Source organism: Colius striatus, chromosome 13 (genome assembly GCF_028858725.1).
Source record: "Colius striatus isolate bColStr4 chromosome 13, bColStr4.1.hap1, whole genome shotgun sequence".
NCBI classification, from domain to species: Eukaryota; Metazoa; Chordata; class Aves; order Coliiformes; family Coliidae; genus Colius; species Colius striatus.
The window spans coordinates 2,501,574-2,516,778 of record NC_084771.1 but is presented as its reverse complement, the minus strand read 5'-3'; the positions used below and the strand labels follow the sequence as shown (position 1 = coordinate 2,516,778).

The 15,205-nt window shown below is 60.7% G+C and overlaps 1 protein-coding gene across 1 annotated transcript; it reads right to left on the bottom strand.

The window, feature by feature from the left end:
* Positions 1-12,659: 12,659 nt before the first annotated feature.
* LOC133626637 (uncharacterized) lies at positions 12,660-14,731 on the bottom strand. Its single transcript, XM_062006990.1, has 6 exons — positions 14,533-14,731; positions 13,985-14,243; positions 13,541-13,717; positions 13,251-13,406; positions 13,023-13,145; positions 12,660-12,698 (listed from the first exon to the last, which is right to left on the bottom strand). Exons 1-6 carry the CDS (start codon positions 14,694-14,696, stop codon positions 12,660-12,662), a joined length of 918 nt encoding a protein of 305 aa, XP_061862974.1. The 5' UTR covers positions 14,697-14,731.
* Positions 14,732-15,205: the final 474 nt, after the last annotated feature.

Genomic DNA, 15,205 nt, shown 5'->3' with positions numbered 1-15,205 from the left:
CAGCAACAGCCGCTCCCTTGCCCAGGCCAGCAGGGTCACTGGTGTGGCCGATGGGAAGGGAGAAGCTCCGGGATCAGCTCCTCAAACGTGGGCCACATGTGCAGCCAAGGCTGAACAGCCCCAGGCCCGTGAAGGGCCAGCCAGGAGGAGCGAGGAGGGGAGCAGAGTCGTCCTCCCGCAGTGGCCATCGGTGGGGCTCAGGCTCCACAGCTCCTTACATCGTCAAAGCAGCGCAGGAGCTCCTCAGAGAGCCGCAGAGCGATGGGGCTGGCCTCGTGCATCTCCATGGCCCCCAACACATTCCTGAAGACAGCCAGGGCCTTCAGCCTGACGTCAGCGCTGGCATGCGGCATCATCTCCATCATGTCTGGCAGCAGCACCTGCATGCTTCTGGCCTGGATGAAACACACGGGCTGGTGTGTGTGAGGCACCGAGAGACCCCCCCCGAGCCGCAGTCACTTGACTACGCGCCGCTCACCATCCCGGGGTCCTGCGACAGGGTGACGAGGCCTCTGAGCACCAGCGAGAGCACCGGCGTGCTGGGCCGCCTCAGGAACCTCCAGGCTCTGTACATCTCCTCCAAGCCCTTTGCAGTCCTGCTCCCCTGGGACAGCAGCTGCAGGAGAGACGGCGGTGAGGGAGCAGCAGAGCCTCTGGCTCCCGGCCCTTCCCTCCCCAGCCCCGGCCCTTCCCCAGTCCCGGGGCTCCAGCCCGCAGAGGAGGCTGCAGGCACGGGGGCACCGACCCCTCGCTCACCGCCAAGGGATAGATGCAGGTGTACTCCAGGTCAGAGCCCAACGGCCCGCGCGGCCGCCGCTCCCGCAGCGCGCGCATCATCTCCCTCAGGGCAGCGTGCAAAGGGCCGGGCGCCGAGAAGATCACCTCCAGCATGGCCAGGACAGCGCTGCAGAGACAGAGCCTCTGTCAGCGGGGCTGCCGCAGCCACCGTGCCGTGCCCGCCCGGCCTCGGCGCCGCCGGCCCGTGCTGCGGCCCTGCCCCGACACCTCCTGCGCTTGGGGTGCCCGGGGGCCCTGCTCAGGCAGGCGGGACGGGGCTGAGGGGCTGCTCCCCAAGGGCTGGGAAGGAGCGGGGTGCTGGGGCTCTGCCTCGGCCGGCTCTGGCCGACCCACTGGGGCTGGGACGTGGGGTGGGAGGGAGGGACCGAACGTCCCGCTCCTCAGGAATGTCCTGCAGCTTGCCACGGCTCTGGCAGCCACCCAGCCCCTCTCTCTCCCCAGGGGGAACAAGCCCTCATGGCTCTCGGGGTCAGTACCTGTCGCACGCTGGAGAGATGCTCAGCAAGTTCCTGCCCACCTCCACGGGTCTCCTGTCGCTCAGCAGGAGAAGGAGCGAGTTCAGTATGTGCCGGGATATGTCTGTGTGCACACCCTCCATGGCTTCGTGGATGCACCTCATGATGGATGGCACCTGAAGAGAACACGTGGGAGGATGGTGGTGCCCACCGTCTGCCTCTCAAACCTCTGCCCTTCCCGTCCCTCTCTGCTGCCTTGAAATGGCCTCAGGTGCCCGAGAGAGCTGGGTCAGGGAGGGAAGAGGAGCAAGGCCTGGCAGGGCTCACGGGCAGGGCAATCCAGCCCCAGGGCACTTACATCCCACAGCCAGGAGTCCGGGTCACTCATGGCCATGTCCAGGATTTCCTTGCCCTTTTGCCTCACCCAGGCTTTGGATGCTGTTAAGGCCTCAATGGCCGTGAGGACGGTGTCTGTCCTATAAAAAGGCTGCAGGTTGTTCACAAGGTCCTGTGGGAGAGAGGGAGGAAGGAGGGAAGAGAGTGAGTTAGGAGCCGTCCTGGCCAGCACCCCCATGGTGCTGCTCAGCTGAGCAGCACGAGCAGCTCTGGCAAGAGGTGCCGGGCAGTGCTGGCAGCAGCACCCAGGAAAGCTGGCAGCAGGGGCTGCAGCCTCTGCAGGATGGAGGATCCCCAGGGGGAGGGAGCAGGAAAGCTGGGATCACGGGCAGCGTGTGTTTGCCAGGCAGAGAAGCAGGGCTGGCTGGTGGCCAGGAGGTCTGCAGCTCTGCCTGGGACACTGCAGTGCCACCCTCAGACAGTCCCTGCTCGGGGACAGCAGCCGCCCTCTCCCCAGGCGACTCTGGGCCCCTCTGCTCACAGCAGCATCCTGACAGTGCCACGGACAGGAGACCCAGCGAGACCAAAGCTCAGTACCTCAGTCACAAAGCTGATGCTGCTGCTGCTGCTGGAAGAAGGAGAGGCGGCACTCACAGAATCCTCTTCTGTCTGGAGCGCTTCATCCTCTGGATGCTCCTCTGGCAGCGTCTCGCCTACATGGCGTGTAGACAAGGGTCAGTGGGATTCATCAGCCTTGCCAACCACCTCCCCAAAGGGTGGAAAGAGCTGGACATTCGTCGTAGCTGAGCAGGGGGAGGCTGTGCTGCGGCCAGCTGCCAGCCCCGAGCAGCCCTGGCATTGCAGCCCCGCCGTGCCCCGTGCCCACGGGACGGCTGCTGCCAGCGAGCCACAGAAACGGGCTCCCGGCACAGAGCCGGCCGTGCTCGCTGGCCCCGGCCTGCCCAGCCCTCGGAGCCCCTCACTCACCTGTCCACAGCACCTGCACCTCCGACACCTCGTAGGGCTTCGGCAGAGACCTGCTCTCCTGAGGAGCCCTGTCCTCCTCCCAGGCAGTCCTGGGGCGGCTGGGGGGTCTCTCCTCAATCCTTTGAGAAGCTCCATCCTCCTTCCTGGCAGTCCTGGGGCGGCTGGGGGGTCTCTTCTCAGTCCTTTGAGAAGCTCCATCCTCCTCCCAGGCAGTTTTGGGGCGGCTGAGGGGTCTCTCCTCAGTCCTTTGAGAAGCCCCATCTTCCTCCCAGGCAGTCCTGGGGCGGCTGGGGGGTCTCTGCTCCATGCTGTGGGGAGCCCCATCCTCCTTGCTCACTGTCCTGGGGTGGCTGGGGGGTCTCTGCTCCATGCTGTGAGCCCGTTTCTCCTCCCTGGCTGTTCTGGGGCGGCTGGGGGGTCTCTCCTCCATGCTGTGAGGAGCCCACTCCTCCTTCCTCTCTGTCCAGGGGTGGCTGGGGGGTCTCTCCTCCATGCTGTGAGGAGCCCACTCCTCCTCCCAGGCTGTCCCAGGGCGGTCTCAGTGCTATCCTGCAGATAGAGGCACGTGTGGGGAAGAGGGGAGGGCAGCTGAAGGCAAACAAAGGCCCAGCAGCGTGGGGCTGCCGGGGGCGGCAGGCAAAGCCAGGAGCTGCGCTGGGGGTCTCCCGGGCAGCTGCCTGCTCCTGTCCTCTCCCGTCGCCGCCTCGTCAGACACTGCAGGGCCACGGCCACCCTGGCTCTGGAAGTGTCGCCTTGTGACACGGGCCCGTTGTGACACGGCGCCGGGCGGGACGGGCCCCGTGTCCATGGCGACGGGGACCCGCGGGGGGACCAGTCCCTGTGCCAGGCCCTGCGCTGCTCTCTGGAACCTCCCCTGCGGCTCGGCTGGTGTCGGTCCCTTCCTGGGTCAGGCTCCTGCATCTGCCACGGCCCCTCTCTCGGTCACAGCGGCACTTGCTGTGTCTGCTGCTGTGTGCCCGGGACAAGGGCCTTGGAGCTGTGACAGGAGGGCTGTGGCACGGGAAGGGTTAACAGGAGTCATCCTTTTGGGGTTCACTAAGAGGCCTTTGTTAATGCTCAAACAGTGCTCTAATGGCAATTCATGAAGGAATGAAAATCAAGGGGTCCTCAGGTGACTGGATGCAGGGATTGAATGGCAGTGAAACGGGGATTTGACAGCCAGAGAGTCCCAGCGTGGTGGGGGCTGGAAGGGCCCTGCAGAGCTCATCCAGCCCAAGCCCTGCTCAAGCAGGTTCCCCTCAATCAGGGGCACAGGAACATGTCCAGGTGGGGTTGGAAACCTCCCAAGAAGGAGCCTCCACACCCTCCCTGGGCAGCCTGGGCCAGGCCTCCCTCACACTTCAGCCCGTGTCAAGGTCAAGAGAGCCCTTGGTCCAATTTGGAGAGCATGACTGGGAGATGATCTCTTGAAGGAAATAAAGCTTTTTAAATGGATGGCTTGTTCAAAATGACTTTGAATGTTGATCATGAGAAAAAGACGCAACAAAGACCAACAGGAAAGTTGTAGAGATCACTTCTTAGAATAAGCTTCTTGTGCCTATTATTACTGTGATTACAAGGGCATGTGTCTCCCATCTCCCTTCCACACATGTACAGTTGGATTCCACACGCCACACAGGAGTGTCACTGGGCTGCAGGGGTCAGTCACTGACGTGACTCAGGCAACTGAAGGCACCTGAAGGAATGGATTTAACTGAGGGAACCAAACCCATTCTGGAAATGCCATGGCTCATTCCATCATTCAGCCCCACGTGGAAGAGGAGGAGAGGACAGCAGCCCACGTCCCTGACGAGACGTGGCACACTCTCAGCCACTCTGCAGATCTTGGCTCCCAGCAGGCAGCACACATCACGACAAAGTGTGCTTTGTTCTGCTATGACCTTTAAACTGATTGGATTAGTTTTTCCCTGCTGAGGTGAGGGAGCACTGGCAGGGGCTGCCCAGATGGGCTGCGGAGGCTCCTTCTCTGTAGACATTCCAACCCAGCTGGTTCCTGTGTGCCCTGCTCTAGGTGGTGCTGCCCTGGCTGGGGGGTTGCACTGGATGAGCTTTCCAGGTCCCTTCCAGCCCTTGAAACTCTGTGGTTCTATGATCAAATATTTTGTTTCATTTTGAAAATGCTTTTTACTGTGGGATTTGGGTTTGATTTTGTATTTTCTCTCCTCTGTATTTCTGGTGTGACAGGAGGATCTTAACACCTGTGTTGGAAGGCTCACAGCCTCATTGCAGGGTCCAGAGCTTTGATTCCTGGCTTGACAGCAGCATCTGGATGCTCCAAAGTCTCTTTTTAGGGTTGAAGCCCTCATTTCCAACTTCCAAGCCATACTTTCAAGGGCCCGGAATACCTTTCTGCATGTCCAAATTACTTGGTTAGCATAGAATACTTCAACTGTTTCATGGCCAAAGCCTCTCGTTGCACCTCCCAGGACTCGTGTTGAGGGTGCAAACCTTAGGTTTCAGGACCAAAGCATCACTTTCAGACACAAACCCTAATTTCAGAGTTCACAGCCTCAAGTTTAATTCCAAAGCCAGGTGCCCCCCATGATGCCATCCCCCTTGCCCCTTCCCGTGCCCCCCATGATGCCATCCCCCCTTCCCGTGCCCCACATGATGCCATCCCCCTTCCCGTGCCCCACATGATGCCATCCCCCCTTCCTGTGCCCCCCATGATTCCACCCCCCTTCCCGTGCCCCACATGATGTCATCCCCCTTCCCGTGCCCCACATGATGCCATCCCCCCTTCCTGTGCCCCACATGATGCCATCCCCCCTTCCCGTGCCCCCCATGATGCCATCCCCCCTTCCCGTGCCCCCATGATTCCACCCCCCTTCCCGTGCCCCCATGATGCCACCCCCCTTCCCGTGCCCCACACTGGGCGGCAGCTCAGAACGGGGCCCTTTGTGACGTCACCCCCAGCGCAGGGCCTTTGGCAGCAGCCGCCTGCCCCAGCCAGTGTCTGTTGAGACAGCCATGGGGCAGGTCAGGAGCAGGGAGCTGAAGAGCGCCCTGAGCCACCGCAGCTTCTCTTTGACACAGTCCCTGACAAACTCCAAGAGACGAGTCGCTTCGCGATGGCTTCGCCATTCCCGCTCTGAACCCATTCCAGCATCCCACAGGAGCGTGGAGTCAGCCTCGAAGGGAGCTGGGAAGGAGGATGAGGCTCCCTGCACTAAGAAAAAGAAACTCAAGCACAGGGTGAAATGGGAAGACTTGGTGTGTGAGATGAACGGGAGTTCTGAGCCATTGGAAACGGGTGAGTGAGGGGCTCCAGCATCGCAGCCTCTGTCTCCGAGAGCCCCGGGGAGGCTGTGCCCAGGAAGGGGGCATGGGGACAAAGGGCAGAGCTCCTTCCTCTGCCCACTCCTGCCTGCAGCTCTGCTCTACAGCCCTCCCTGCTCTTCCTCCTCTGCTAGGTCCTGTATCACATTTGCAGAAGAGAAGGTCCGTCTTGGCGGCCATCGAAGCCATGCAGGACACCAGCACCGAAGACGAGCAGGGGGCCAGGAGGGTGCTGAACGAGGCCATGAGAGAGCCTGACTCCTGGATGGGTGATGTAAGTAGCCTCTGGCTGAGCTGCCCTGCCCTCGAGGCCTTTGCTCCTGCTTTTGCCTTGCCTTGCCTCTCCGAGAGGGGTGGGAAGGGGCAGCTGAGGAAAGGGCCGCGCTCCAGACAGTCCGTGTCCCCTCCAGGTGTCAGACGTCGTCAGCTCCATCCACAAGAGCTTGGAGAACACCAGCAAACTGGCAGCCCGGCGGAGCCTGATGGGCCTGATTGTCCCGCTGGCCCACAGCTACCCCAGGGCGCTGGTTAACAGCATGTCCAGCCAAATCCCACTGTCTGACAGGTATCAGCCCCCCCAGCCCCGAGGAGCAGGGCCCACCGCCCCTGCACACTTGCCAGCCACCACGCTCCTCCCTGCCCCACGGGGAACCCCCTCCCCTCAGCCTTCTCCTGCTTGCCCACGGGCCAGGGGCCTTGGGCAGGGCCAGGGCTGCGTGACAGCCCCGCTGACCAAATGCTCTGGACTTGGCAGCGCCGGCCTGGCCATGTGGGAGACGCTGCTGCTCCAGGACGTGGCACTGCCGGACTTCTTCCACAAGCTGCTGGATGTCGCTGACGATTGGAACCGGCAGCTGGGCCCTGAGGAGCAGCAGACCAAGGACGTGAAGCAGATGGTAAGGAACCAGCCCTGGCTGAGGACAAGAGGCTGCTGATGGTCAGAGGGCAGGAGGAGTGGGCAAAGCTGCCGTGCGGTCCTGCGCGGGCAGGGCTGCCCCGGGACCCTGCTCCGAGCTGCCCGTGGGAAGCAGGAGCCCCACAGGCTCTGCCCCTCTCTCACCACTTTGTCTCTTTGTCTCAGGTGCAAGAGTTCGACGCTGAAGGGAAGAGCACTGACCTCCTGCAGCTGCTCCAGAAGTACCTGAGGAGCCCAGAGATGAGGGAGAACCGCGTGTTGGTGCTCGCGGGTCTCCGCGCCCTCTCACGGAGACATCAGACGGTGAGCGAGGTGTCGAGTGGAGCCACGTTGGCCCACACGGAGGTTTAGCCCTGGCTGGGGGTCAGGAGGCGGGGGGACGGCTCCAAGCGCCCTTCCTGCCGTGGACGGGGCTGGTGGGTGCCTGGGGAGCTTTCCAGGGTCAGGGTTCCCCAGCCATCTGCCCCGCTGGGGTGGTTGGACAAAGCAGCGGCTGAGCAGCGCACAGGGAGTCTCTGCTGCCCTCCCCTGGCCCTGCTCCTCTGCCTGCCACGGCCACCACCAGCCAGGAGCCCGCTGCAGCGACTCCTGTGCCGGGAGCCGGGGGGAGCCTGGTGCTCAGCGGCCAGAGCACGTTGGCCAGGGTGGGTGGTCTTTGCCCCGCCTCACAGGAAATCTCTGCTTCACCCAGGCAAAAGAAATGGTGTTCCTGCTGCCAGATATTGCAGAGACGCTGCAGGATGCCAACATGGAGGTGAGGGCTCGGGCCCTGGCTGTCCTGCAGAACGTGATGTTTCACCTGGAGGGACAGCTCGCCAGCTGCATCGCCGTCCAGCTCTTGGAGCCGCTGCTGCCGCTCTTTGACGACGTAAGGCCTCTGTGGGAGCTGAGCCCAGAGCATCTCCCCTCCCATCGGCCTCCCTCGTGCTTCTGCTCATCCTGCCCTGCCCTCCTCTCTGCCAGGAGTGCCTCCAGCTGCGGCAGCTCTCCATCAGCTTCTTCCAAGAGCTGGTGGGGACTGTGGAGCGCCAGGACATGAAGAAGATGAAGAGCCATTTGAGGAGGGCGCTGGTCCCGCTCTACTTCCGCAGCAGCGACCATTGTGAGAGCGTGGCCGAGGTACAGATTGCAAAGCGGGCCGGCGATGCGGGGAAGGGGGAGAAGAGACCCCGGGGGTGGCCGAGGCTCATGGGTGGGGGCTGCTGGCAGCTGGCACGGACGTTGCCCACCCTGCCTGCCCTGGCGCAGCAGCTCTCAGCAGCCACTGCCCGTGGCCACCCGGGGCCTGAATGCACCCCATGGGCTTTCCTGATTTCCCCAGGGGTGCGGCCGGTGGGGTCCATCTGCCCAGAGCAGCCCAGGCCTTTAGTGGCCTAAAGGCCCCTGGACGTGCCCCTGGCAGGTGCCGCTGGCTCCGGCCCGCCCCAGTGTCTCTGGGACGGCCCCTCAGCTCTCCGGGATCTCGCTGCTGCTGGCCGGCAGCACCAGGCAGCTGCGGTGCTGGCTGCCCCATGTCCCTGCCCCGGGCACTGCCCCCCGCTCGGGCTCTGCCTCTCCCCATACGGGGCTGGGAACAGCAGGCCGCCTGGCCAAGAGGAGCGGGACGCCGGCTCTCCTTCCCCAAGCCGTGATGCCAGTTCCCATCCTCTGCTGCTCTGCAGGTGGCTCAGCACACCCTCCTGGCTGTGATGGACGTCCTGCGGTGCAAAAAGCCCACGCGCTTCATCGGCTCCGAGGACTCGTGGAGGATCCCAGAGTGCCTGGTGAGGACAAAGGCCCGGGCCCGCAGCCTGGAGCCCTCCAGCACAGAGGCCCCAGGGGCTCTTCTCCAGCCACGCTCCCCTCCCCACCCCGCAGGCCGCTGGAGGAGACCCCAGTCCTTTTGGCAGCCCGGACAGATGGGCAGAGGGGTCTTGGCACCCCAGAGCCGCCTCTGCCTGCGGCTCCGTACCTCGGCCCCACAGGCCTCTGCTGGGGAGATGGCCGTGCCCGGGCTGGGAAGGGGATCAGCGGGAGAAGGGACTGCTCTGGCCGGCAGTGGAGGGTCCATCCCAGCCTCTTACTCTCTCCAGGTGAGGAAGGACAGGCGAAGAGCTGACATGTACCTGCAGCAGAGCCTGCGGTACCTCCAGGACTCGCAGGGCAGCGTGCGAGCGGCGGCCATCAGGTTTGTGGGTGAGTTGCAGCCCCCAGAGCCCCTCTCCTGGCAGCCCGGCCCCGCTGCTGCCGGCAGCGAGGGGCAGCTGGGGACGTGCTGGGCGGCAGCAGCTCTGACGGGGCTCTCTGCTCAGGGGTTGCTGCGCGATTCTCCAGGGACAGGAGCGAGGAGAGGCTGAGAGAGATCCACTGCGGTGAGTACGGCTGGGGCTGGGACGGCCCTTCCTTGCTCTGCCCCAGGGAAACGCTGGCAGGGCAGAGGAGAGGCTTGGGAGCTCTGAGGCCTTCCTGAGCAGCAGCTCCCAGCACATGCCCTGGTGCCACGTGCTCCTGCTGCCAGGGCGAGAGCCGCGTGGGGCCGGCAGGGTCTGGAGGGGCTGCCCGGGGCGGCCATACACAAGCCACGGGGGTTCATCCCGGCCCTTTCTCCTTCTGCCACAGCCCTCCAGGCCCTGCAGACAGACCCCGAGCCCTCCATCTGCTGCCTGGCCACTCAGACCCGCTGGATCCTGCCGTCTGCAAGGCAGCAGCGCTCGCTGCGGAGCTTGTTTGCCAAGTGCTGCTGGTGCTTCCAAGCCAAGCGCCGGTACGTCTCTGCTGGGGAAAGTGACTGAGTTTGATGTTTTGTGGTCAGGGTTTGACATGACAGCCGTTTCTGGGAAGGGGGAAGGGGCTGTAAAGATGGCTCCTGTAAGAAGTCGCTGGAAACCCTGCCCAGCTCTGAGCCAGCCCCACTGCTGGGGCTGAGCCAATGAGCCGCCTCCACCATCACTTTTGGAGAAGCTGGAAAATGACGGTTCTTCCTGTTTCTTCCTCCTCCTGTCCCTCCTTCTTCTCTGTCTGCTGGCGATGCAAGGAGTGGGAAGAGTGAGAGAAACAACCACGCGGACTCCAAGGTCAGTGAGGAAAGAGAGGAGGTGTGAAGAATCCACGCCAGAGATGTTCCCCAAGGACTGTGTCCCGTGGTTGTCATTTTCTCATCATCCTGCTCCCTTTTTGCTTTTGTTCCGTTCTGTTTCATGTTGGTAGCAGAATAAACTTTCCTCCTTTCCTCTCTCAGTCGAGCACTGGAGCCTGTTTTGCCGGGAACCGTAACGGGCAGCCAGCCCTCCCTGCCCTTGTCTCCATCCACAACAACCTTGCTTCTCTTCCTCCTCCCTTTTCTCTGGGGCCTCTGCCATCCTGACGAGGGTGGGGGTGGATGGGGGCACCGAGCGAGAGGCTGTCGTGGTGCCTCTGTGCTGGCTGGGCCAAACCACGACACCTATGTACTTTGTATTAAAAACCCCAACCAAGTGCTTCCCGCCTTTGTGTGGAGGACAAGAGCTCTGCTGAAGCCTTTGCAGGACTGGCAGCATCCCTGAGCCCCACAGGAGAACACATGCAAGAGATTCTTGGGCCCTGTAGAACATCTCCATGCCCACAAGTGCCCTCAAACGTGATTTGTGACTTCCCAGATGCAGCCCAGCTGGTTGTTGCTTGAACAGACAGGAGAACCTGTCCCCTGACACCACTTCCAGACCCTTAGACCAGCCACTTCCAGCCCTGGCCCCCGAGCACAGGCCAGCTGAGAACTGCTCTTTGAGATGTGACCAGCTTCAGCCTCCTTCAGGGCTCAGTGCCTGTACCAGCGGGATGCTCAGCCCTGCCTGCTCCCTCTCCCAGTGCAGGCCCTGGCAGAGCCCACAGCAGGGCTGCCTGCAGTCACTCACATGGGGCCTGGGCACGGCAGGGAGCTCTTGGGCTCAAAAAACCGTCCTTCAGAAGCTCCCAGCTCTGCTCACCTCCTTTGTCCCTCAGGGCAGTTTCCCAGGGGATCTCATCCACTCTCTTAAAGTTCAGGGTCCTGACTCTACCTGGCAAATGTACCGAGGGAGCATCAATCCCCTCATCCAGATCATTGAGAAGGGTGTTAAACAGAACAGGGCCCAGCACTGAGCCCTGGGGAACACACTGGTGACCAGCCAACAACTGGGTTTTGGAGGAGAGGAGCCTGAGGGGTGAGCTCAGGAATGGTTACAGATGCATCAAGGGTGGGTGTGAGGAGGCTGGAGCCAGGCTGTGCTCAGGGATGGCCAGTGACAGGACAAGGGGCAACAAGCTGGAACTGAAGAGCTTCCAAAGAGACACAAGGACAAAGTTGTTCCCTGTTGAGGTGAGGGAGCACTGGCAGGGGCTGCCCAGATGGGCTGTGGAGGCTCCTTCTCTGGAGACATTCCAACCCAGCTGGAGGAGTTCCTGAGTGCCCTGCTCTAGGTGGTGCTGCTCTGGCAGGGGGGTTGCACTGGCTGAGCTCTGCAGGTTTATTAAGGCCAAGAGCCAAAAACTTTGCGGCACGTGAGCAGCAACGTGGCCTCGTGGGCAAGAAGCTAATGGCAGCCTGGGGGCATCCAGCAGAGTGTGGGCAGCAGGGCCAGGGAGCTTCTGCTCCCCCTCTGCTCTGCCACATGTGCTGAGGCCTCAGCTGGAGTCCTGTGCCCAGTTGTGGGCTCCCCAGCTGCAGAGGGACAGGGAACTGCTGCAGAGAGGCCAGTGCAGGGACACCCAGATGCTCAGGGGACTGGAGCATCTTCCTTGTGAGGAAAGGCTGCTGGACTTTGGACAGTTCAGCTTGGAGGAGACTGAGGGGGGACCTCGTTAATACTTACAAGTGCTGAAAGCTGCATGCCAAGGAGAGGAGGCAGCAGGGAGGGTTTTTCCTGTAGTGTCCAGTGACAGGACAGGGGGTATTGAACAAAAGCTGTAACACAAACAATTCCCCTTAAGGAAAAGCTTCTTTCCTGTTGAGGTGAGGGAGCCCTGGCCCAGGCTGCCCAGGGAGGGTGTGGAGGCTCCTTCTTGGGAGGTTTCCAAACCCACTTGGACACCTTCCTGTTGTAACGGTGCAAGCAATATTCATTCAAATATGTAGAGAGGCTGGGTAATGCACCTGCAGACACATACACAGCCAACACAGTGCAACCAACAGAGGGACTCAAAGCCACCCTTCCTTGGCTGGCTACTTCCTTATATGCTGCTTCTGCCCATGTGATCACCCAGGGCCCAACTGATTAACTTGCAGCACCTGTTTCTGATAGTTGGAAGTAGCTTGCCAGCTGCATTAACTTGTCCCCACCATCTTTATTCAAGCTGGCTGGTCCAAGTCATATTTGTACCTACAAATATTTGGTTCTGTCATGCTGTTTGAAGAACTCTGTCCGTCCCTGGGACTTCTTGAGCTACTGCTTGAGACGTGACAGGCCAGACATGGGGAGCACTGGTTAAGGTTTGATGACGGAGCTTTATTGTTTTTACCAAAGCACTTTGCGTCCCTCAAACAACACGGAACAAATCCAGGTTTGTTGACACGAAGGGTAACAAAGAGTTTCCAGCTGTAGAAAATGGTTCTCACAGGGTGAAGAAAGCCAGAAAATCAAACGTACACAAACTGGAAGAAACCCAAGTGCTAAACTCGGTGTCTAAACTACTGAGCAACGATGCAAAAGAAAACTGCTGGTAGGTCCAAGGTTTGCCATGGAGCACAGGGAGGAGCTCATGGAATAGCCCCTGGCATGGGCCCCGCTCAGAGCTGCAGCTGCCCGGTCAGCGACGGGCCCAGAGAGAAGGCCATCTGCTCCAGGCCCTGCGGAGCCACTCTCGCAGGCTGAGTCTGGAGGGAGCTGCTCTCTCTGCATCTCTCAGGGTGCACTGCGTTTGAGCTGCCAGGTTTGCTACTGACGAGATGGTGTCTTCTGGCAGGTTTTCAAGGGCTGCAACAGAGAGGAACAGAGCTGAGATCAGAGCCTGTGTTCACCCCAGGAACCCCTCCTGCCAGGGCAACCCCCAGCTGTTCCCACAGCCCAGAGGGAGCCGGGCCCAACGGCATCAGCCGGAAGGTGCTGAATACCCCCCGGGCTCCTGACATCTCTCTCTGCTCTCCCTGGCCAGGGCTGGGGCCGAGCTGCAGCGGGGCAGGGAGGGACAGGGGCTGTGTCTCACCCAGGAACCTGACGGCCGCCTCTCGTATGGGCTGCTGATGGCTCCAAAGGCACCGCGCTGCCTGCTGCACATAGTGCGCGGCTCTGCTGCCGCACCCTGACAGCTGCAGACGGACAGGGGATATTGCCCACTTCCAATGTCTTCCTCTTCTCCAGGAGCTTTCTGAGCCTCCTCTTCTTCAGGAAGGCGGCAGCTCCAAGCAGGGTTACCCGAGAGGCCTGCAGACACACAGAGCAGGGAGATGCTACCGCTGCCCAGGGCACAGGACGGGCCCTGGCCCTGGGGACCTCCCGCAGGGACATGGGCAGGTCAGAGATCCTCACCTCTGCCACCTCCGGGCTCTCGGCATGCAGGAGGCAGAGCAGTTCGATCACGTTCTCATACACCCGTGTCTTCATCGGCTGTCTTTCCTTTTTGTTGACAGACTGCATCAGACGTTGGAAGAGCTCAAGGGAGAGCAGCTGCACACTGCTGGTGGTCTGGTGGAAAAGAAAGAGGACAAGAGCTCAGCACCGGCTGCTGCAGGCCCACCTGGGCATGGCTCTGAAAATGCACAGAGCACAAAGGTTCCTGGCAGCAGCCAGTGCCTGTGGTGGGGGGCACAAAGCCTTACGTGGTGAAAGAGTGGCTGGAGCCTCCCAGTCAGCTCCAGAACGAGGGTGCTGCAAACTGGGCTGTTGGCAGCCTGGAGCATCATTTTGAGCAAGGAGAGGTTCGTTTCGACCACCTCGTCATCTAGGTCCTGCAGTAGCTCCAGGAGGCTTTCCTGCAGGATCCACATGCTTTTGGCCTGTGTGCAACACGATGCTTGTGGTGAAGCCGTGAAAAGCTGCACTGCCAAAATCACTCCAGTGCTTCAACCCCATGCTGCTGCCTCGGGAGCCAGAAGCCAAAGGCCTGCCACAAGGGACTTGGGGAGGCCAGCAGGGAGGCAGGAGGGCTGGCAGGAGCTGCCAGAGCTCCCAAAGCACAGCCAAGCCCCAGCTGCATGTCCCCCAGCTCCCCTCACCCAGCCCCACGCCCCCAGCATGGCTCCAGCCGGCTGCCCCCTGCCTACCTTCGAGGGCTCGTCGCAGGTGGTGATGAGGGCATTGAGCATCAGCCACTGCATCTGGCTGCACTCGCTCCGCAGGTACCTCGGTGCCAGCTGCAGGACATGTTTGTCTAATGCCCTCACCTCAGGGCAGGCCAGGAGCTGAAACTTCCAGGACGCAGGGTCATGGCTGGGGGAGCGTTGGTGGGCATCTCCAGGGACAGGTTTCTTGGGGATCCCCACCATTTGGGAATCTCCAAGGGCCATCTCACAATCCAGGCGTCTGCAACAAGCAGTCTCTTCAGTTTTGGCAGAAAAAGCCCCTGTTGTTTCCCATCATTTGCTATTGCCAGGGAAATATGAAAAGGAACTTCCAAAAGATGACAGTGAGAACTCAGTAGCTTCCTCCCCTTCCCTTGGAGAAGAGGGGCTGTCACAGCTCTGCAGCAGCCTCAAGTGAAAACAGGCCTCTGCCACTGAGCCCGGCAGCAAACCAGCAGTGCGGTTCTTCTGATGCTGCTTTCCATCCTTCGCTCAGGTCACACAGCAGAGCACCTTTGTTTCACAAGTACCTCTGTTTCGTAGAGCTGCTGCAGCGTTCCTTTTCCCGAGAGAGCTGGCTGACTTTATCAGCACACTTTGCTATTCCTTGCTTTGCATCTCTCACTCTCCAGTATCTCCTTTTCCTCTCAGAGGTCGGGGGCTGCTTCTCCCCTCGGACGTTTTCCATCACCATTGTCTCCTTTTCACCACGTGCTGCTTGACATTTCTTGTTTGCCTGCATGGAAAGGAATCAGTCTTGTAGCTCATCATCAGCTCTTATTAGACACTGCTGGGTAGCTTGGGTATTGGAGTACAGAAGCATGACAAAGTAGGACTCAAAAGCTCCCGTTTGGCAGAGACTGACTTTAGACCCCCCCCTTGGTACTGGAATTACTCAGACTTGTTCCAGTAAATATCTTTAGCAGCTGCAGCTTCACAGCTCAACATCTCCAATCAATTAGCAGGATATCAATCACCTGGACTACAGTTTCTTGTATCAGAAGGAAAGAGGTTTCATTGGCAAGTCTTAGTAAGACAATGATTTTACAGACACCCAGCAGCAGTCCTCTGTCTTCCCTCAGCCACGTGCCAATTGCACAACGATTCTCCAGCAGCTTCAGTCTCAGCTGGCTCACTTTCAGTGGCTTATTTCTACAGATGCCCCTGCCCCAGCACTAACAAATTCTGCTTAGAAAAACCTCA